Source organism: Mesitornis unicolor, unplaced genomic scaffold, assembly GCF_000695765.1.
Source record: "Mesitornis unicolor isolate BGI_N332 unplaced genomic scaffold, ASM69576v1 scaffold34440, whole genome shotgun sequence".
Classification (NCBI taxonomy): Eukaryota; Metazoa; Chordata; class Aves; order Mesitornithiformes; family Mesitornithidae; genus Mesitornis; species Mesitornis unicolor.
Window position 1 is genome coordinate 1 of NW_010158234.1, and position 22,388 is coordinate 22,388.

At 37.5% G+C, this 22,388-nt stretch overlaps 1 protein-coding gene across 1 annotated transcript; it reads left to right on the forward strand.

Moving 5' to 3' along the window:
• Positions 1 to 8,037: 8,037 nt before the first annotated feature.
• Positions 8,038 to 18,147, forward strand: CPSF6 (cleavage and polyadenylation specific factor 6, 68kDa; the record flags this gene model as incomplete). The annotated part of the gene is made up of 9 exons (XM_010182940.1): positions 8,038 to 8,247; positions 10,140 to 10,243; positions 11,463 to 11,608; positions 12,315 to 12,488; positions 13,559 to 14,063; positions 15,294 to 15,386; positions 16,369 to 16,484; positions 16,814 to 16,967; positions 17,961 to 18,147. Coding segments are annotated over 9 exons (1,689 nt in total), but the record flags the coding sequence as incomplete, so codon positions are not given.
• Positions 18,148 to 22,388: the final 4,241 nt, after the last annotated feature.

Consider the following 22,388-nt stretch of genomic DNA (forward strand, 5'->3'; position numbering starts at 1 on the left):
GGGAGGGAGAGAGGCCGCGGTGCGCTGGGAGCACCTTCCTTCCTTCCTTCTCTTTTTCTCCCTTCTTAAGTGTCTGCGCAGGAGCGGTTCCAGATCCCTCTCCCGCCCCGGGTCGGAAGAGGCCGCAGAGGACGGGACCCTCCCGGATGCGGTGGGGAGAGCAGCTCCTTCCCGGTGGCGGAGGGGAAACACTGCCATTGTTCGCAGATGAATAAAATACCCGCCGAGCGGTAGCAGTTTTGCGGCCGCTCTTTGAGGGGGAGGCAGAACCGGTGCAGCTTTATTTTGCAGTACTGGAGAAACTCTTTTCCTTTCTTTTATTATTTTTTAATTTGTTATACTCTCCTAGTCGTTAAAAAAGTAACATAGCTCTTCTTTAGAGGAGGAGCTCATATTTTAGTGAGGAAATGGGGATAAAATAAACAGAATTTCTCTGGATTATAAGTAGTCCACTTTTCTAGTTCTTTTTATACCTCTCGTCTTTCCCAAAAGTTGTATGCCTACTTTCCTACTGAAACTTGATGTTCCTGTCACTTTTGTATGCCATAAGTCCTGTTTGTGACTCCGGCACTTCTCCAGGTTGTGTTGCCCTAGATTGCATTGTTCTTGCCCCAGAACACAAATAACTGATAACAAGTGCACTTTCACACATTTACTGGGCTGAGTGATGCCCGAGTGTATGCCTGCCTGCCCTAGAGAGAGCTGGGAAATAGGTAGTAGGTTATGGAAGTCACAGTTAATTTGGTTAGCAACTTAGAACTATCTCGGGAAGCTTTAATTATTTAGGTATTTATTGACAAAGTAATTAAGAAGATCAGTAATCTCGTAAAGGTATACTCTAAAAGAATGCCATAGTAGAGAGGAGACGATGGAGAGGACTGATTTGTTATTCTTAGTTTGTTTACATGTGAAGGTTTCTCCCATACAATTGAAGACCCGTTATATGACTTCAAATGGCGATGAACCTTAGCAGAAATACCATTTAGTGTAAGAGTACATATCTTTGGTTTCTTTAATATCTTGGTTTTGTTTTAATCAGTTCCAGGTAAAACACTGATAACAAATAAAATTTTTCAGAAAAAAACTAATTAAATCCAGTACTGATTGTGTAAATTCACGTGTCCAGAAGCCCTCAGAGTAGAATAGTTTTGTGCTATGATTATAGTACAGACAGATACTGCCAGAACAGAAGTGGCAGGGATGCTCCCTTCCACTCACAGGGTCCTGATCTACTCAGGTTCTGGTTAATATTCATATTCTGTGTAGCCATGGTGCAAGGAAGGATGATGGTGCAGATGAGAGTCTTGTGATAATTTGGTTTGGCTTATTCCAGCAGTCAGGAGATCCTTTTGCTCTTTTCACTGTATTCGCTCCAGTTATTCTCCTGCTACGGGTGCATTTCTGCAGTCCACTTCCTTGATTTGTGAACCTTGCAAAGTACAGGGCAGAAAAGTGAAAGGAGGCTAGGGCCACTTTTCCCTCAGCTTGGCTTTGGGTTTGTTTATTTTGGTTTTGTTTTGGTTGTGTTTTGTTTTGTTTTCCAAAATTTTGCACTCTGTTCTCTTCCAAGTTCCATTTTGGTGACTTCTATTTCGTCTCTGGGCCTGCTCAGTTGAACTATGTTATACTTCTGCACTTTGCCATTTCCCTCTGTCAAGTACAAAAGAAAGCTAGTTGTTACTCCCTACAGTATTACTTAGTACCTCTAATTCTGATATCATTGTGCTGGGTCCTCTAGAAGCTTCTATTCATGAATTACTGTTTCTGATTTAAAGTTGACAGCTGAAACTGGTAAGACGGGACACGGTTCTGCATATCTGTGGATGGTTGAAGAAGAAAGTTGAGAAAATGCTGTTAGGAAAAAGTGATTTGCGTTATTAATTTGTTGATGTAGTGGACATTTGATGGAACACCGTATTTGTAAGGAGAAGTTGCTTTATGTGTAAAGCAATAACCTATTGTTTTTGGATTGCGTTGAGCTACATTATTTTGACTTATTCAAGGTGGACTGTAAGGAGTCCTTTCCACTAGTTTTGCCAGTAGCAGGGACTGAAAAATATACCATGTAATTCTGTTCTTCTGGGTACAGTATAACTGTATTTATACACAGGCTGGGATAAAACTTTTGTTTGCACCTGTAGCAAACGGGTCGTTTAGGACTTGTGGCTGGATGAGCTTTTCATTGTTTTGTCTTGTTCTGGGCCTCAAGGTACTCATCCTTGAGGCTCTTCTGGGATTTTTTTAATACCCTTTTCCAGGAGAAAGGAGGGGAGTGGTGTTCTGCTTGATTAGTGCTAAATGAACCACAGGTTATGAGGGTGAAATAAAGACCACAGAGCCATAGGTTTACAAGGTGGCTAAGATGGACAACAACTGAGAACTGTCCTGGGTTGTATTTAGTGTTGGTTGCAATGAGCTGCCTAACTTGAAGTCAGATCTTTTTAGTGAAAAATGCATCTTTCCCATTCCATCTGGAGCTGATCAAAACTGTCTGTCTGTGTTGCCTCTTACCCTTTCATTAACTTATTGTTCATCATAATCATATTCTTCTTTGTCCTTGGGCTTACAGCTTTACTCAATTTGGCTCCTACCATTTGTATTTATTTTTAATTGTGTTATACTTCTTTTTTTGAGAACTTGGTTGAGTCATTTTCCCGTTTGTTCTTCTAAGCTGGCTTCCCCATCCAGCGATCTTTCATATTTACTTAAAGTCTCGTTTTTAGATGAGAGTCATAAACTTAAGACTTTTTGCATAGATTGCCTGTGACCTGTAAGAAATAGGTGTTGTGTGGCATATTTTACTTTGTCTGTCTCCGTACATATGTTATACATCTTGCTTTTCAAGAAAAAGAGGTCTGTGCTGCACATGAGAGCCTCATTATGTGTATGCAGATTACTGGGACTGGCATTTTCTTGATGGCAGAAGAGCACAGTAAGATTAGGGTCACTTTAGCAAATATTAGGGTGTAGGTTTGTACACAAAACTGGAGTATCAGTGTGTGATAGTGAGATAATGAGGAGCCTGTGCATGAGGCCAGCTTGGGTCTGACTCAAGGTTGTCTGCAACTTTGGCCAGCAAACTGGGTTACTTTCCTGCAGTCATGAAGATATGACCATGCTATGTCAAATTCACCAATGCTCTGATTAGCTTTGCATTTCCCAAGTCATTTTGGCTGTTCAGGTTTTTTGTTTTGGTTTGTTTTGGTTTTATTTTTTACATACACATAATTAAACAGTAAAAAACTTGGTTTATTATATTTTATTTACTGTAATCTTATGCAGTAAACTAAATTTTTATATGTATGCATGTGCAGGTTTTAAAGTTGTTTTGCATCCTCTGCTTGGTCAGAAAGATCTCTTATTTTAATGCTGTGGAAAAAACCGCTTGCTTTGTTTATATTCTAATGGGTACACTTACATAGTTGCGTTGTTGGTAAGTCTAAACGTGCCTGTAGTGTTGTAGTTTGATATTTAAATGCTAACAAATTAGAAATGAAAGCGTTTTGACTTAGTATTTTGTAACTGGATAATAAAAGTGATTTAGATGGAGTAAGCAGCTAAGAGGCTAATTATCTGGAAACCTCTGACTACAGATTCTTAGGATTGTGTTAGTTACTCTCTTGACTCCTTCTCTGTAACAGAGAGGAAAATACTTTTTGTGTAATGAATAATAAAAGCTAGCATAAAGCAGGTTATTAAAAGCAGCCTTTATATCAGGAAGACAGTTGTCTCATTATAGGGGAGGATGGACACATTGTGGTATAATAAATTTCTACTCAGAAGGGCAGAGGTGTCCTGGTCATAAAAAAGCATAAGCTGACCTGCATTTATTATGAAACGCATGTGCAGTACCTTATTGCATATTTATTCTGTCAGTTCTGTTCTGCTGAAAGGGGCCTGGGAAAGAGATAACCTTTGTGTATTTGCAGATATCAAACTACAAAGAAAATTGAGACCATCTCATCTGGCCCCTCTTAGGTTTGTTCTAATGCAAACAGCAATGTTACCTATGTTTAATTTATACTTTTGACTACTTGTGAATTTTTAGTTGCTCTGTTTGACAAGGGATCAGATTGCTTAAATTTTAGTGATGTGCCAGTTCAAGAGGCAAGAGCGTTTGGGCCTGTAGAGTAAATGTGAGTCTTGTAGGTTAACAAACTTGTCCAGCCATGGTGGATGTTTTTCCTACAGGCAGTGCTATTTTAGAAACGTCAAAGATACTTTGTTAAGGTTCCAGTTTGTGTGTTCAGGTGGCTAACGGAGACCAGAAAGATTTTTGCTTACCTCTTTAGCTTGTTCTTCAGGGCCTACAACCTTTTTGTAAAGTGATGATGCTAACCTGTATTTAGAGATTTTGACCACACATACTGTAAATTGAATGAAAAAGTGATCAGAGAGAAGGTGGATAACGTGCTTCTTCTTAAATGTATGTTTTTTTCAGAAACAATAGCAGTTTTTTTAAAATGAAATTTTATAAACATCACTGACTTTTTTTTAATGTCTTCCTGGAGCTATAATGTAGTGTTTAGCTATTAAATTGAACAGAGTTGAATGGGAAAACGCAAGTATCAGAGATGTATGTACAGTTTAAAGACATTTTATTTAAAAAACACCAACAAAATGTTTCCAAAACAGCATTTGTATAGGGAGTAACCAGCTCCTCTCAATTCAGAAGAGTATGGCTGCTAAGTTCCACAAAGAAAAAACACACTTTATTTGTCCCTTCTGGACATGACCTTGATGTTGCATGTGTTTGTGGCTTTAGTGTTTGAATGTTGCAAAACACTGCAAACAGTAATTAAAATACAAAATATTGAGGGAGGGCTGAGTAACTGGAAGTGTAACAGCTAATCTGGCATGAATCTTTGAGTGGATATATTTTCAGTACTATTTATTCACCTAGTCCCACTTAATAGCACAGAATGTGGAGTTTCAGTCCTGATTTTCCAGAGCAAATGATGCAGTATTTCAGACTGTGGTCTATTTAAAACACGGGCTTTGGAAATGTATTGCTGCTCTTGAGTCTTTCGCAGAGGGGGCCAGCATTAGGATGCTGACTTTGTTTCTTAGCATGTTTTTCTGTAAGATTGTGGGTTACTATAACTGAGCAGAAATAGTTTCTATTTGTGCTTGATGGTTTTCTCCTAACTAAGGAAGTCAGAAGAGGTCAAAACCAATTCCTGGTATGGGCAGGGCATTTGTTGAATTAGCTAATACTAGAGAAGTAAGACATCCTGCATTCTTTTTCTTACTCTTCTGCATCTAGGAAAGAAGGATGTGTTTAGGTAAGTTTCCATGGTACGTGTATGAAGGAGAAAGGGTTGCTGGATCTTGCGCAACAGCCATCGAGACACCTCTCTCCCATCTACACACCTCTCTCCCATCTACACTTGCAGTTGCTGACTCGGATCGTTCTTAGTCATCTAACCACGCACCTTGTTGACAGACTGGTAACTGAGTGAATGCCATGCTGGCTGCAAAACCAGCACAACAGAATAAGAGATTGGGTTTGCTGTTGTGTCTATTGACTTAAATTAAGGCACCAATGCTATTGGACACTTAAGGCCCCCCCCAAAATTACATGCAGACTATGCTACCATGATAATTCACTCCCTCCTTTAATGCTGGCCTGAAAGCCTGTGTGATAGAAACTTGATCTGTTTCAGAGGAGTTTCTTGCCACTAGGAAAGTACAGCAGAGCTTTGAGCTGCTGCCTACTCTGGCATTTTGGCAATGCTGACCTCAGTCTGCTCAGAGGGGTAGGCTAGTGAAACTGGTGGCTGCCTGTTGGGATCTGTCTACCAAGACTAAATTCTGCTTCCCTGAAGTCATCATCCATACACACATATGACTGCAGAATTACTGCATGTTTAGCAGATGATTTCCTTAATTGCCTTGTGACACCATCCCTTATCTTGCTGTAAGATGTCATGTTTAGGCCTGTCCCAGGCAGTTCTTTGAACCTACTTTAATTAGCTATGATTATAGAAGGAATCAAACTGAGGCAGGAGACTGAACAAATTAGGTGAAAATATGAAACCCTTACTTAATTTAATGATTATAAACTTATCTTAAAATATATACACTTTCTGTTGAAGTTTTGAGTGTATTGGGACGGTGCTGGGGATCAAATCTACTTGATTGACAGTGCCAAAAATTAGCTTTTTTTGTCTGGCTATTGGGTTTGTCTTTTTTTTAATTTAGTGATTCTCTGTATGAGTAGCAGTTGATAATATTTTCAAGACTGCTGATCATCTGGTGATGATTGTGGTTATATTTGGTTTTCAACCAAGACTGCTAGCTTTGCAGCCTCTTTTCTGTGAAATCCAACTTGATTTGCCATACCTGGTACCTTGAACTGTTCTATCTAGGGTGCTCATCTGGGTTTCTAGATACAAATTCACAAGATAGCAGATACCAAAAATGTGGTGAGGCAGTTTCTGTTCTGGATCAGGGTGGAGGAGTCCAAAAACCCTCTGCAGGCTTTTGAAGTCCTACTTCTGCATGTGGCAAAGCAACCTGTGAAAGTCACTATAAAAGCTGACAGTTAACATTAAACGCCGCTAAGCATTCCTAAGCTTCGTCAGACCACTGTTGTTCACTGACAAGTTACTGCCTTCCTGTAAGTAGACATTTAGATGGTGCCTCTCTCTCACACAGATTGGGCTGTTCAATCATAAGTGATTTCTAGACTATTATAAAAAAGATAGCAGCGTCTCATTGTGGAATTGATCACCGTTGAGTCTGATGAGTGACAGTATATAAGATGAAAAATGGCAAGAATCAAAAGAAGTCTTTGTTTTAAAAATAGTTGAAAACATCCAGCTTCATGCATATTTGGAATGAAGCAATCCCACTGATTAAGGTTACACTGTATTGAAAAAAAAAAGTTTTGCATGTTTTTGTGAAGATGATTATTATCATTTACAGTCAACATGTTTTACCCCTCTCTTAATTTTCCATATTTGGTGATGACAGTACAGCTGTCTTTACAATAAGAAGTAATAAGGCTTGGTAAGTAGCACATCGGCAGATTGAGGCAATTGGTACTTAGGCCCCTCTGTCTACCTAACACACTGTTTGCATAGTCTACTTGAGACTAAATTTAGTCTGGCCTTTTGGACTAAATATTTCTAAATATTTCTACCACACTTATGAGTCAGAGCTGTCTGAAAGACCACTGATTGATCTTGACCCATCTGTTCCTGTGCAGCAGGTAAGATGCAGTTGTTGAACACATGAAGCAGAGCTTCTGGAGAGAGACTCTCATTTCCATTCCTTCTGAAAGGAGTCAAGTTCACTTGGCCAGAACTGTGCTGTAACCTGTACCCACCCAGGGGAGAGGGGTGGCTCCAAAACCCCTTGATGCTTTACCGAACCAAAATGTTTGAGACAGCTGTGGTGCTGTAGAATAGTCCCTCTGTAGCCCATGAATAAATAAATGTTTAATAAACATGGACCCTTGGGTTTATTTAATTTAATGAAACAAAATAGAATTCTGTCCCTGCCTGTCTGGCTTCTCTGTGAATGAGGAGATAAAAATCAAGTTAGGAATGCAGTAGAAATCTGAAAGGCAGAATGCTGTGTTTGTCTGTAGTGCTCCTCGTGAAGCTCTGTCTGCTCACTCTACCAAATGTTTTGGTGGAAAAGATTTGCTTGACAGTGGATGTTAGCTTCGCATTTTGCATGTTGCTTGTGCTAGCTAATGTCTATAATTCTGGGAGTAGGGCTTGTGGGTTTTTGGACTTCTGTTTATATTACAAGGCAAAAGTATTGCAATTCAAAACAGTAGCCAGAAGTATTTTTGCTGATTTCCCCACACATCCTGTCAGTTTAGAATATTATAGAAGTCATAAAAATTTTATATACTTTAATGTGAATGAAACTGAAGCTTAGCTTTTCAACAGGACTGTTGTGTAGGTGTTGGATCAGACCACATCCGTGGAACATGGTAGTTAGTTATCACAGCATTTTGTTTCAAGTAAGTTTTAAGAGTGTTTAATGTTAAATATAATTGAAGTGTCTTTTGTATTTTAGGAAGCTGAATATGGTGGACATGATCAGATTGATTTATATGATGATGTAATTTCTCCATCTGCAAATAATGGAGATGCCCCAGAAGACCGTGATTACATGGATTCTCTCCCACCATCTGTCGGGGATGATGTGGGTAAAGGAGCTGCACCAAACGTTGTCTATACATATACTGGAAAGAGAATTGCCTTGTACATTGGAAATCTTACTTGGGCAAGTATCTTAATACTATTTAGGTACACCTAGCAATTTTAAAATTGTGAATATTTTTAAATATTTTTGGCTTTAAAATTCTTCTATATGAAATACTAAGAGCACAGAAAAGCAGGTGTTTGGTTGTTGTTTGTTTTATTTTTTTCTTTTACCTGAAATTCAGTGAGCCTGTCTAGTGCTGTCTTGATGTCTAAAAAGTCAAGGATATCTTTAGTAAATATAAACTTTAAAGTTTCCTGTGATGTTTTAAGTGTTGTATTTGTGCTACTATCCTCTTAAGGTTTTTCAGAGAACTGAATGAATAAGGAGAGCAAGCTATACTATGAAATACTTTATGCCTGTGGATACTTTAAGGCTACTGAATGAACCTATTTTTTAGTAAACTCTTGCTGAAGTTTTTAGTTTAAAAAGGAGCTGGAAGGTTCCCTGGGACTTCTTGAAATTACTTTTCACATTGTTCCAGGGCATTTTTCCAGTTCCCTTTTTGCAAGGCAGTGACTCTTAAAACAAAACTGTTTTCAGGTATTTGCCTTGAGGCTTATTTCTGCAGTCCTAGTGGTCACAGGTCTGGGATAACTTGCTGAACTGCAGTTGCCCTTAAGACAATAACTTTTGTTAGCATTAAAGCATTTTAAAATGAGTTGCAGCTGGTCAGCAGCTGAATTAACTGGAGTTTGTATCAGTTTCCCTGAAATCCAGGTCTTCCAGGTCTGCACATTTAAAATTTTCACTCAAGGTTTTTTTTTCCCTTCTGATTGATTTCTTATTAGTGCTAAACTTGAAAAAAGAATGCTTTTTGTGTGATTAGGTGTTTTCTTTATTAATTACTACAGTATCCTAGTTTCAGGAGCTAATAGGTAAGTAAAGGAGCTGTTGACTTAACAGTTGTATCATTCTAAAATATATGAATGGAATCAGTTAAATGCACGTGATTCAGCTGAACTCATCCAAGTCAAATGTCACAGTGTGTAAAACAGGTAGGCCAATGTTCAGCAATCTATACCTATTACTTACTATTTGGCTTCGTAAATGAAGTTATCTATAAAAAGTGTGGTTATCTACTTTAGTGTTTCTATTGAGTTTATTTTCTTTGCATTGAACTCTCAGCAAAATAATTTGTTGATTCTTATTTTTTTTAAAAGAAGCATTGATTTGAGGAAAATAGATAAGTAGTTCAGAGTCTTGAAAGCCTGCTTTGCACTTCCTGCATTAAAGTGGTGGAGTTACAGAAGTAGAAAGAGGTCCATAAGTATTAGTGTATTTTTGTATCTTTGGATACAAGTTAAATTGTTAAACGTTGCATAGAAATTAATAGGAGGTTACAGCATGTAGGTGTGGTTAGGTGGAAGCAGTTGTTTCTGACCATAGTTTCTGTACTAGTTTCTTTTGTCTGGAAATCCTGCTATTTTTGTGCAAATAGTAAGTAGTTCACTAAACTCTAACTAGTCAAAGTTCTCATAAAGAGCACCTGGTTCATATGGTGTATAAAATTGACTTGTGTGTGGAAATAATAGAATCAGTGGGAGACAAAAATGGTTTGGCTGTGGAAGAAGTAAGAGTTATTGAAATAGTCCAGTTTAAGCCTTGTGCTCTCAGAAGACTCGTTACTCAAATACCATTTTTGTTTTTTTGGCGTACTGTAGCTGGTATACTGTGTGGAGGGGTTGATGCAATGTAGCATATGGGGAGTGTGTAGATTTTATAAAATAATTTTCTGATAATTGTAAAATGTAGATGACTGCTCTGCAAAAGTCAGAAAATATTGACGGCCTTAATAAAGTATTCCTCTTGACCAATTTCACACACACACTAAAATCAATGGAAAACTTAGTTGCCTTTTTCCTGGTGTTTTAGATAAGCTTTCATAGTTGAACATTAAAACTATTTTTCAGTGGACAACAGATGAAGATTTAACTGAAGCAGTTCATTCACTGGGGGTAAATGATATTTTGGAGATAAAATTTTTTGAAAATCGTGCTAATGGCCAATCAAAAGGGTAAGAACTTGTCATCTTTATTTTTTCTGTAAATGGACTGAAGTTTGGGAGGGTGGAAATGGGGAAGGAGTTCTCAGTTTTATTAACTGTCAGTACATGAGCTGATAATCTTTGTTTATTGATATCCAGCAGTGTTTGGTTGTATCACTTCATACTAATGACTTAAATTTCAGCTGTGAATTTTTATGTTGGTGTTGTGTCATTATTTTGTGAGTTAAATCTTGTTAGACATCTTCATTAAGACTGTTCTAGATTTCAGTTACCATGGTGGTGATACTTGCTGTTCCTCACAGTGTAAATACTATTCCCCTAACTTCCATTATTAAATCTCTCTTTAAGTCTTTATTTCCATTAACTATTGAAAGTTAGCACTTGAGCCCATTTTTCGCTCCCAGCCTAATCTTCCTTGCATGAATGTGCTTTTTTTCTCTCCTTTGGTGGTAATGAGAACACAGTGAGTGCTTAATAACTTAGTCATATGAATTAGAATACAGCATATTGAAACTCTACCAAAAAGTTGCCTTTGTTGTGATGTTTTGATACGCATCTTGTGCTTGCACTTCAGGGTCATCTTGTATGGCCTAGAATGAGTTACTTGTTATTTCATCTGTTCTGAAAACTGGACTAAGACCTCTGAGACAGTTCCTGTATGTAGTGTTAAAGTATTCTTTTGCTTACTGTGTGTAATCTTTTTCATGAGGCATCAGGATATTCAGGAAAATCCTGAGAGTCCAGCGTAGGGCTACAAAGATGATTAAGGGAGTGGAGCATCTCCCTTATGAGGAGCGGCTGAGGGAGCTGGGTCTCTTTAGTTTGCAGAAGAGGAGACTGAGGGGAGACCTCATTCATGTTTATAAATATTGAAAGGGTGAGTGTCACGAGGATGGAGCCAGGCTCTTCTCGGTGACAAACAATGATAGGACAAGGGGTAACGGACACAAGCTGGAACACAGGAGGTTCCACTGAAATTTGAGAAGAAACTTCTCAGTGAGGGTTACAGAGCACTGGACCAGGCTGCCCAGAGAGGTTGTGGAGTCTCCTTCTCTGGAGACATTCAAAACCCGCCTGGACGCCTTCCTGTGCAACCTCATCTAGGTATGCCTGCTCCGGCAGGGGGATTGGACTAGATGATCTTTTGAGGTCCCTTCCAATCCCTAACGTTCTGTGATTCTGTGAAAAGGAAAAACTGTGGTATAACTTTTCTTCTTCTTCCTTTCAGGTTTGCCCTTGTGGGTGTGGGATCGGAAGCATCCTCCAAAAAGCTGATGGATTTGTTGCCTAAAAGAGAATTGCATGGGCAGAATCCTGTTGTAACTCCATGTAATAAACAATTTCTGAGTCAGTTTGAAATGCAGTCAAGGAAAAGTAAGCCTTTCTTATGTACTGTCTTGAAAAAACAGGAGTTTATTCCAAAAGTAGTACGGCAGTTTTTCTCTCAACATCTGATAATTTCTACAGAGTTTAAAATAGCTATAAAATACTTAGTCCAGGTGATTGAAGTTGCACCTTTGTTTAAGGATGATCATATTAAATAAAAGAATTAAAAATCACTTAATACACTGAAGAGCTGCTGTTTTGGCAAGAGAGAGCGCTCACTGAAAGAAGGTTGCGGTTCTGTGAAACTCCTGTCTTACAGTTGGAGACGCTTTCTTGATTTCTTGTGGATATAATTTTTTTTAAAAGTACAAGAGCATCTGGAAATTTAACATTTTTAGACAAACTGGACTGAATTCTGATGTCTAGGTAGGCTACAGTTACGACAGAATGGAGAAGAGAGATTCTGTGTTGTGCTTTTCTCCAGCACCTTATCTTTTGGTTCCCAGTCCTAATGGTTTGTGGTCTTGGGCTGCATTAAAGGAAGGACTGACAGTCTCCCTAGGTGCTATTCCATTAATGTGGGGCATACTGAAACACTGCCATATTTTAGCAAAGCACTTTTTCCTCCCCAAATGCTTTGGATTTGGGTACTGAGGAACAAGTTGGTTGTTCATAAGGTCATGCTTTAGTGCTGCATAAAATTTTACATCAAATATTGAAAGTCTGTAATTACACTTTTGCTTTTCCATTGCAGCTACGCAGTCTGGACAGATGTCTGGGGAAGGTAAAGCTGGTCCCCCAGGAGGAAGCTCACGAGCAGCATTTCCACCGAGTAATAGAGGGCGAGGCCGTTTTCCAGGTGCCATTCCAGGGGGAGACAGATTCCCTGGACCGGCAGGCCCTGGAGGGCCACCACCACCTTTCCCAGGTAAAATAATTAATATGTGGCGTTTCAGTCACATTTGTGTTTTCTTGTATTAACACAGCATGCTTCTTTGGGAAATTACAAAGATGAAGGCAATTCAGTAATGTGCTGTAGTCAGTGTTCACAGCTGGATTGTAGAATTCAACAATATTTCTTTGTTAATATTCAATTAGGGCGTTGTACTTCCTAAATTTGATAGCAATATAATAACATTTTTAGAGACATTGTTTAAAAATATGTACATTGACATATTATAAAGTATGAAAAAAATTAAGATGGATCATGTTAACAAGTAGTCTTGTCCTTAGTGCGGTTGAGTTCAGACTTTCTGATTTGCTGCTTGTGTTGCAGAGTGTAAAGTAACTAGTTTGCACATCATCAGGAGTTCAGTTCTGATTCTTGCCCACTGATAGGGCAATTACTTGGCACATAGAATACCACAAATTTGAAGAGGAGGTGTTCATGTTTAGTTAGGTATCTGACATAGGAGAAGTCTGTTAAACAATCATGCTTGCATTGAAGTAAAGTTCTTATTTTAGCAGAAGTATTTTTAATAAATTGTCATTCAGTAGTAGATTGTCTGCTAACAGTCAAAGGGACATAGTCAAGTTGAAAAAACACTAATGACCTGAAAGTAGGTTTGGATACTGCATTTGCCTTACCTTCTCCAATATAGCTTTTCCCATATTTTTAATATATGTCTTATGCCCCATATGAAAGACTAGCTGCAGGTGTAAGTAGGATACAATGTTTTCTAGTTTCTGTAAATTTTGGGGGTTTTGGTAACAACAGCAAGTGATGAAGTGATTGTGGGGACGAGTTGTCAGTTTTCAAGTTAATGTTGTTTTCTTTAGATATTGATAATCAAGCAACTGTTAAAAATTTTCTAAGCTACTGGACCCAAAGTGGGACCATGCATGTCCTATGTAAGTTGCACATTTTTCAGTGAGGGTTGTTTTTGGGTTTTTGATGTTGTTTTTAAAAATGGCAAGATTTTTAATTATTTTGCTGAGTCTTTTGTATTTTATATTTATTAACTCTTCTTATTTTTTTTTATTTTTTTTTAATTGTAGCTGGACAAACTCCCCCACGTCCACCATTAGGTCCTCCTGGTCCACCAGGCCCACCAGGCCCTCCACCTCCTGGTCAGGTCCTCCCACCTCCATTAGCTGGACCTCCTAATCGTGGTGACCGTCCACCACCACCAGTTCTGTTTCCAGGACAGCCTTTTGGTCAGCCTCCACTTGGGCCACTTCCTCCAGGCCCTCCACCACCAGTTCCAGGCTACGGGCCACCACCAGGTCCACCACCACCTCAGCAGGGTCCACCTCCACCTCCAGGTCCATTTCCCCCTCGTCCACCTGGCCCTCTTGGGCCACCCCTGACTCTTGCTCCTCCTCCACATCTCCCTGGCCCACCTCCTGGTGCTCCACCACCTGCACCACATGTGAATCCAGCTTTCTTTCCCCCACCTGCCAATAGTGGCATACCTACTTCAGACAGTCGTGGCCCACCTCCAACAGATCCATATGGCCGACCTCCACCATATGACAGAGGTGACTATGGGCCACCTGGAAGGTGAGTGCTTTTGATGTAATGTGCTTGGTAGCAGATTTTACTCCTCTTGCAGGAAGCATCTGATTTTCCCCTTTTAATGCAAATGTTAGAAATAATGAAAAATAAGGCTGGAAGGGATCCCAACAGTCTTCTGATTTGCCCCTTTTCACTTCTCAGTGAAGTATCGCTGAGAAACCTGTTTGTAGCAGTAAGGAAATCCTGAAATGCAACGCCAGTAATCTCACTTTCCCTTTTCAGCTTCGAGCTGTTTGTCTTCACTGTTTGTATTCGGTAGTGTCATCATTCCATGTATTCTTCATGTAAAGTTATATATCACTTCTTATGCAGCAGCTTCTGGTTGTGCTTCTGTCTTGAAATTCTGACTTTTGTACCTTTATCATTGTGCTTTGCAAGCTGTCTTTTTAGAATGCTCTGGGGTTCTCCTTTTTGAATATGTGCATATGTTGAGTACAGTGCCATACCAAGCTCATATCATTTTCATCTTTCAGCAGCTCTGCTTGTCCCTTTTTTCTTCAGGATTCAATTCAAAGTTAGTCTTTGTCTCAAAAGCCAGGCGCGATTTTAATGCAAGACTTTTTCTCTCCCTTTCCTGTCAAGATGCCTCTGTTAATTTGGTGCAATCTTGCTGTGTTTGTAGCAGTGGCTTTTCCTGGGGTTAATCCTATCTGGGACAGGGTTTTTGAGTTTCTCTGACTTGATTTGTCAAGTTTTTCACATCTTGTTTGAAACATCTTTTCCATCTGTGATTTCAAGCATCTCTGTCTTGCTGCTGTTTCTTGATTTTCACCATGTTTGTATTTGTCACAGAAAATGTTGGGATAAATTGTAAGAAAGACACTTTTTACATAGTTACTTTTGGACTTTTCAGTTGTGATTTTACTGCTAGCATAAGAGACATTTCTTTTGCTTAAAATGTTTTCTGCAAAGACACTTTACTTTGATTCTTCTCTTATTACAAAGTTTAGAAAACCCCACGCATCTGTACATGCTGTGTTCATACAGAAACTATAGAAATTCAAGCATTTGGCTTAATTGCCTGAAATATAATGAAAAAAATAAGGTGCTGGTTGTTTTTTGATGGACAAAATCGAGGTTGTCTGCAGTTTATAGAATGTCTGGGGAGGGAAGGAGTGGGAGTAGGACAGTATAACTTGCTGTCCAGTATTTTCATTAATAATGTTAAAACTATGATCCATAACTATTTAAATTGTCATTAATTATATATCATAGGCGTTTCACTGGAAATAACATGTCCATAAGAGAAAAATTACATATTCCATTCTATGGGAGGCACACGAAAAATAATACTCAAAACTCAGGGAGGTATGAATTTTTAGACATTTCCTCTTATGCTAAACTGGCTATAGGATCTTGTTCCACTTCTTGCAATTAAGAGGATAGCATTGCTTATTATTCTGCATTTTCTTTCTACCAGAAGAACTAACACTTCTAGAAATATCAAGCAGTGGGCCAGTTTAACAGTCTCAACATTTGTCTCTAACACATTTCTCCAAATTTTCTATATGATACAGAGACTGGTTAATAGGACACTGCAGAACTTTTGGGAAAACTTTTGTATAGGTTAACTTCAGTTACTTTGGAAACCCTATATAGGTAGCTAATAATTAAAGTTAAAAAGTGTAATGAGTACAAAGTTTCTGCTTTATTGCTTCCTTCTTACTGTGACCGATTTGGAGATCGAATTGGAGCACCTTGAACTTGACCAGAAATAAAAAAAACCCCAAAATTAGCTATAGAATGTTGAAGTATCATTCAGAAAATTGAGTGTTTTAAAGATCATAGGCTATATTTGCTTTTCAAAAGTCACAACATTCTGGTCTTAGTTAAGATCTGGGAAACAGGATCATATAGTTCTAATTCCAGTACTGTTATAAAAATGATCTCTAATTTTGCTCAGTCGCATTGCCTATGTACATGTATTTCCACATCCATTCAGTTGGGATAATATCTGCTTACATACCTTCAAGCATTTTATGAAAATTAAAAATATTTGTAAAGCACAACATTAAGTGCTGATGAATTTTCAAAATCGATGAGATGAAGAAGAATAAGTATTTATATAGCAATGTCTTAATTGTTTTTACATTTTTTAAAATTTATTTTTTTTTTAGCTTTCAGGATTTTATACTGTAACATGGTCTTTAACAAAAACCAAGACCAAACCCAGATCCCGCTTTCTTTTCTGTTTGTCACTTTGCTTAAAGTTGCAAACTCAGATTGTTAAAACTGCAATGATATCTGAAGTTTTTCTTAACCCTTTAAATACTAGTTTTATTGCTTTCAGAGAAATGGATGCTGCAAGGACACCTCTAAGTGAAGCAGAATTTGAAGAGATCATGAATAGAAATAGGGCGATCTCAAGCAGTGCCATTTCGAGAGCTGTATCAGATGCCAGTGCTGGTTAGTAAAACTCAGTTAATGTGTTTGCTATTCTACCCAACTGAAAAGACTTCATAGTTTTTCTATTAGGAATCTTGCAGCCCTGAAGCCCCATTTTCCTAACAAGAGGCTGAATTTAGGTACAATCTACGACTGATTTGTACTGTGTTTCAATTAGTTTTTGAGGATGCCTTCTGAGTACTGATCTGGACAGTATTTTAGTATTCTGTTCTACAGTAAATTATCTGGATGGCTGTTGAAGAGAAGATCCTCAAAATGGTAATACTATTACAGATATTTTTTGGTTTAAATTGCATAATTTTCTGATTATGATGTTATATCATTTTCAGGGGACTATGGAAGTGCTATAGAGACCTTGGTAACAGCAATTTCCTTAATTAAACAGTCCAAAGTATCTGCGGATGATCGCTGTAAAGTACTTATTAGCTCTCTTCAGGACTGCCTTCATGGGATTGAGTCCAAGTCTTATGGTTCTGGATCCAGGTAAAACTTTCCTCTTCCATCTGCCCTTACTTATAAAAGGAAAGCTGTAGTGCAGGACTCGTTCATAGAGAAGAAACTTAAGTTACTTAAGAAGCTTAGTAATTTCCGGAGTTGCACAAGAAATGTGTGAAAGAACCAAATAGGGATTTCCCAAACTTAGCTGCCTTTTAATTAACCCTCTTTGCAAAATTGATCTAACCAGCTAAAGTTTAACTCTAAGTTTTATTTAGTATCCTTTTCCACATGGTACTCTTGTAATGTAATTCAAAATAGAATTATCCTTTATCAATTAAAAAATGCCAGTGCATCCTTTTTACTAGAATTTGCTTCTGGAAGTCAAGATTGAGGATATTTAATGCCAATTTTCATTAAAAGTCATTTTCTCCACACTTGTTACAGTAGAAATACTGAGTTGGGAGGAAAAAATTGGTCAGAATGGGTTTGCCTGTTGTACTTTGTCTACAATCTGAAAATCGAGAGTAGGTGGATTTGAAATTCATGGACTTTTGCACCTAGTACAAAGAGATTTGGTATTTCTTTCAAAGCTTAAATCATGCACCTCTCAGTGTTAGGACAAATGTTGAGTCTGGAGTTCATTTGGATACTGTAGCAGTAATGTAACTGGTCTTGAATATTAAACACAAGGACAGCTGGTTTTGGCACATACCTTCTGTACACAGGTTAGCAGCCAGGTTGTAGTGATTGTTTGAGGTATGGTGCATTCCCCCAGCTGATTTCAGCCATGTATGTGCTTTCTGACTTTTCCTTGATAGATATAGTAAGGTGCATCCACTTTCTACTGTAACTGAGTTCTTAGCCACCACCTTTTATACCAGCTATCTTTCATGTTGTGTACAAAAACGTAGCTGCATCACAGTGGGCAGATTCTTATCCTTCTTTCCTGAAATTCATGCTCGTAAAGAGAATACAAAATTGGCACGCGGATGACTTGTGTTTTGAAGAAAAATTTGATGAAGTAATTTCTTTTAGAAGACGTGAGCGATCCAGAGAGAGGGACCACAGTAGGTCACGAGAAAAAAGTAGACGCCACAAGTCCCGTAGTAGAGATCGTCACGATGACTATTACCGGGAAAGAAGCCGTGAGAGAGAGAGGCATCGTGATCGTGACAGAGATCGTGACAGAGAGCGAGACAGGGAGAGAGAATATCGTCATCGTTAAAGGTGAGCATTTGTTTTGTGTTCTTGAACTTTACTGTTACTGACTTACTAAAAGTAACTACCCTAGGTTTGGGATTATTTGCACCTCCAATATCTGCATTTAAGTGGTCCTGCAGTATGTAATGAGTCACTTTCTTGTTGCAGCATCTGACATGAACATAGATGAGTAATGACAGGTAACTGATCTTGGGAGGGAGGGACTGTTTGTGTGATTATCTTCTGCAGTTTGCATGCTGCCTTTTTATTTTTAGGTGCTATTCATGTTTGCAGCTTTTATGAAACGTAATTAAACCAGTTCTTAGAAGAGCAGTAAGCCAGACTGAGAAGTCTGCTCTCTTTTTAATCTGAGAAGATTATATTAAATTTATGGTTATATTTCTTATTTGTATTCTAAACTACTAATTTTGTATTTTAAAATCTACTTCTGAAGTACTGCAGCACTAAGCCCTTCATATGTAATGTGTGGATTATTTCAATTTAGGGAACACGTGTACATACAATTGCTGTCCTTGCACAAGTATGGTGGTGGTTTGGTTTTTTGTTTGTTGTTTTTCCAGTGACTTTTACTCCAATTCAGGTAATATAGCCAGGCTCTGGTTTTTACTTCAAGAAATGTGACCTGTCAGTATTTTCTACCTTCCAGCTAAATTCAGGCACTAATTTCAATAGGATTTATGATCAGTTATTCCCCGCCACTCTGATTTTTCATTGCCCCCCCCGATAGTAAAGTAATTTTTTGAAGACTAGTAAGCAGATGTATGTCACGAGAAATGTTTCTTTCCTGGTTGTTCACAAACTAATGTGTTCTTTAATTTTGTATATCTGCAGTCTTGCCTGTATCAAATGTCTAGATAGCTACAGAGCAGCATGCTAAATAATACTTTTTTTCAGTGTACTGCTGAGAGCTTTAAAATACATAGAAATGTTCATCACATTAAATCAATGAAGCTACCCATGATTACATCTGTTTGGCAGTTGGGAAAAACACTACCCGTTAGTTTCTCTGCAGTAGTCTTTTTCCTTTTTAGAAGAATTTCCCACTACATCTACAATAAAATTGAAGCTTGCAGACTTATCTGTCTGCCCAACTTCCATTTCTTACATTTATCCTCAGATTTAGTTTCCAGATTTGCATGTCATTTTTATTCATGGAACTTCATTTACAAAAGTTTAATAGAAACCTTTTGGAAATCATAGAAAATGTAGTACACTTCTAAGTGAAAATATAATTTTGTATTAGTTAAATATCACTTTTTCAGGCAGGCTTTTGTGTCAGTGACTTCTTCGGGAGAGAAAAAATTCTGATATTAAATGCTGTAGTCTATTGAGTATTAAGGGGAATGTTGTCTTGGGTTCCTGTACTAACAGAGACTCACAAAGCAGACCTAGAGAAGGGAAATCAAAGGGTTAAACAGGAAGGTGAAATGTGGCAGCTGAAATAAAGTTTGCAGTACCTATTTGTCTGTTAAAGCCCCTTTTTGCCATTAAAAATGGATTGGTAGAAATATTTCTACAACTGCATAAAAATGACAACTGGTTCTTAATTGTAAAATAGCAGAACATAAAAATGCACATTTAACAAAAGTAAATGTAGTTTCTTCTGCTGAACTGGATTTTTACCTTTTATGATAAATGAGTATTTGTGGTATTTGCAAATAGTTGTTATGAATAGGAGGTAACCATTGAGCTGAGTGATGGATGCATTTCCAGAGTGTGTTCCTTCTGGTGGAAATGAGCAAGTCATAATAAAAATTGTTAATAACCTGGAATTCAAGATATTTTTTTTTACCCTTGGCATACTTTATTAATCTAGCTGTAATTTTTGTGTATTTAGAGTTGTATATGTAGATACCAAGTACAGAAATCCCTACCCTGTCACCCCAAGGAAACATATCAAATAGCATTAAGTTGCATTTTATAATTTCTGAAGCACAATTTTAAAATGAGACTGTGGTTTCGGTCTCAGTTCAGTTGGAATTTATATATGCAACTTCCTTCAGCTTTGTTGTGTGCTGAGGCTTCTCTTTCAGAGGAGTTGCATAGGTAAGATTCTTTTGTACAAAGAAAAAAAATAGGTCCTAAGTACTTGATTTAAAGGGCAAATTTATTCTGCATGTAAATGAAAGCATTTGGTATTTTTTTAAAGTTAAATTGTAAGCATTTTGTCTTGTTACTGTCTTAACAAAGAAGACCTTTATTGTAGTTTTGGTTTTTTATCTATCTATCTATCTATCTATCTATACACACATATATAAAAGATTATCTCCTGGTTTGTATGTTTCATTTTCACTAAGCTGTATGTTGCCATACATTTTTTTTGTTTTGTTCTTTACATTGATTAATATTCATGAATGGATTTAACAGTCTCAGCCATTTAATAAATATCAGCAGTGCTGAAAAGAGCTACTCCCCGTATTACTGTGGTTTGCCAAATAACTTGAACTTGCCTCTGTGCCTGCAACCTTATACTTCTTATGGCACCTATACTTCTTTTTGTGTACCTATAGTAGTAACTGTGATACTGTACTGGCATTTTTTTAAAGTGTTACACATCTAGTTTAGAAGGATTTAAAAGGTCCATTGTGAACATTTTTGTATACAGTGAAATTCAGTTTGTACTGTACACATTTATAGAGATGGGTTTAATTGGAATAACTTACTAAATGTGTTTATAATAATAAAACTCTATCAAAAAGTGTAGATGTACCATAGCAGGTATTTACACTTCTGTTTGTACACTTCATGATTTAAAATTAAATTTTTGCAAGATGTTGTGCCTTCACTTGAGCAAGGTTTCGTGTACATTGATAATCCGTTTTACAGAATTAATATGAACTGAATGTTTCCTTGAAACATCTTGCCTTTTCTTGTAGAAAGCCTGTAGATATAAAAGAGAAAAATAGATTTAAGATGCATGTCTAACCTCTATTAGTCAAGAAAACTAAAAATCCAATAGAATGATGTTTAGAAGGACTAACAGCAAAATTAATGTGTACAAACAGAATAGTAATGGAACTTCACCAGCATGAGTCCTGACTCTATTTTTAGAGAGATTTTTTTTTCAGTTTAACTGATACTCAATGATGTATTTCTAGTTGATACATTGTCCCAATCTTAATCTGTCTGAATTTCTATAACTGCTGAATGTTAAGTTTTTCATTTTATGTTTTTGTTATTGGGTTGTTTGATTATTTCCTACTTAAACTGGAATTGGACTGAATTGCAAAGACAAAAACACACTAACATTGTAACAGTTGATATGTATGTAGACTCTGTACTCCATATTTCATGTTTTTTCTCTGATTTTCTGCTCTCAAACCACTGTAAGCAAAATAATTTCTGATGTACTTCTGAGGCTCATATGCTTTATCAAAAACTGCTCTCAGCTCTCTGAAACAGTTTCAGCTTTGGAGTGATCTGAGAAAGTAACACGGTTAGATTTTTTTTTTTGGTGTCAGCAGGAGGGGAAATGTTACTGCTAGTTTAAGTAATATTCATTATATTTTTGCTTGTATAAGTAGGAGCTGTCCCGTAACAGTGTGTTAGCAACCACTTAAACGTCAGGTGAAGTATGAAATTAGCCTTTTAAGAAACCTTGTAAATTAATAGAAAAATGCCTAACTTTGTATGTTATTTTAACAATAAGCTTCTAGTTAATAACAGAATTTTAATTTAATCATGTGGTAGCATTGTTCAAGCCCTGGGTTGATGTACCAGTCTAGGATTATTTCAGATCTTACTAGTATTAAGTTATTACGAATGTTGCTTACCCAATCTATCTTTTTTTAAAACGTCTATTTTCTGTGGGGCTGGCACTATTCTATCACATCTCACATTCGTCAGAGATCATGCTTTGTGCATCTGGTCCAGTATTTGAAATCCACCATAGAGTGAAAAAGGCAGGCAGCCCCACTGTTCTCTGTGCTCTTAAAGTCTGTTTTATGGCTACTCTGGTGCTTTACAGAAACATATAGTTTGTTTTTTAGTATTTGGTGATTTCTCTCATTTTCTTGAGGGTGATAAGATTATTTGAAAAACAAATGGAAAATCTTATGCTCTTGTTTATTTTCAAATGCATAACTGCATAAGTAGTTTTATTTTTTTCCACGAACATGTTGCTGTAATTTTGTTGTCTTCTGAAGCGTCTCTAGACACGCTTATATTTGTGTTTCCCACATCCTGTGCTTTTTTATTTTGTGTGAAATCAGTAGTTTTGACAAATGGGAGCTCTGTGAAAGTTCT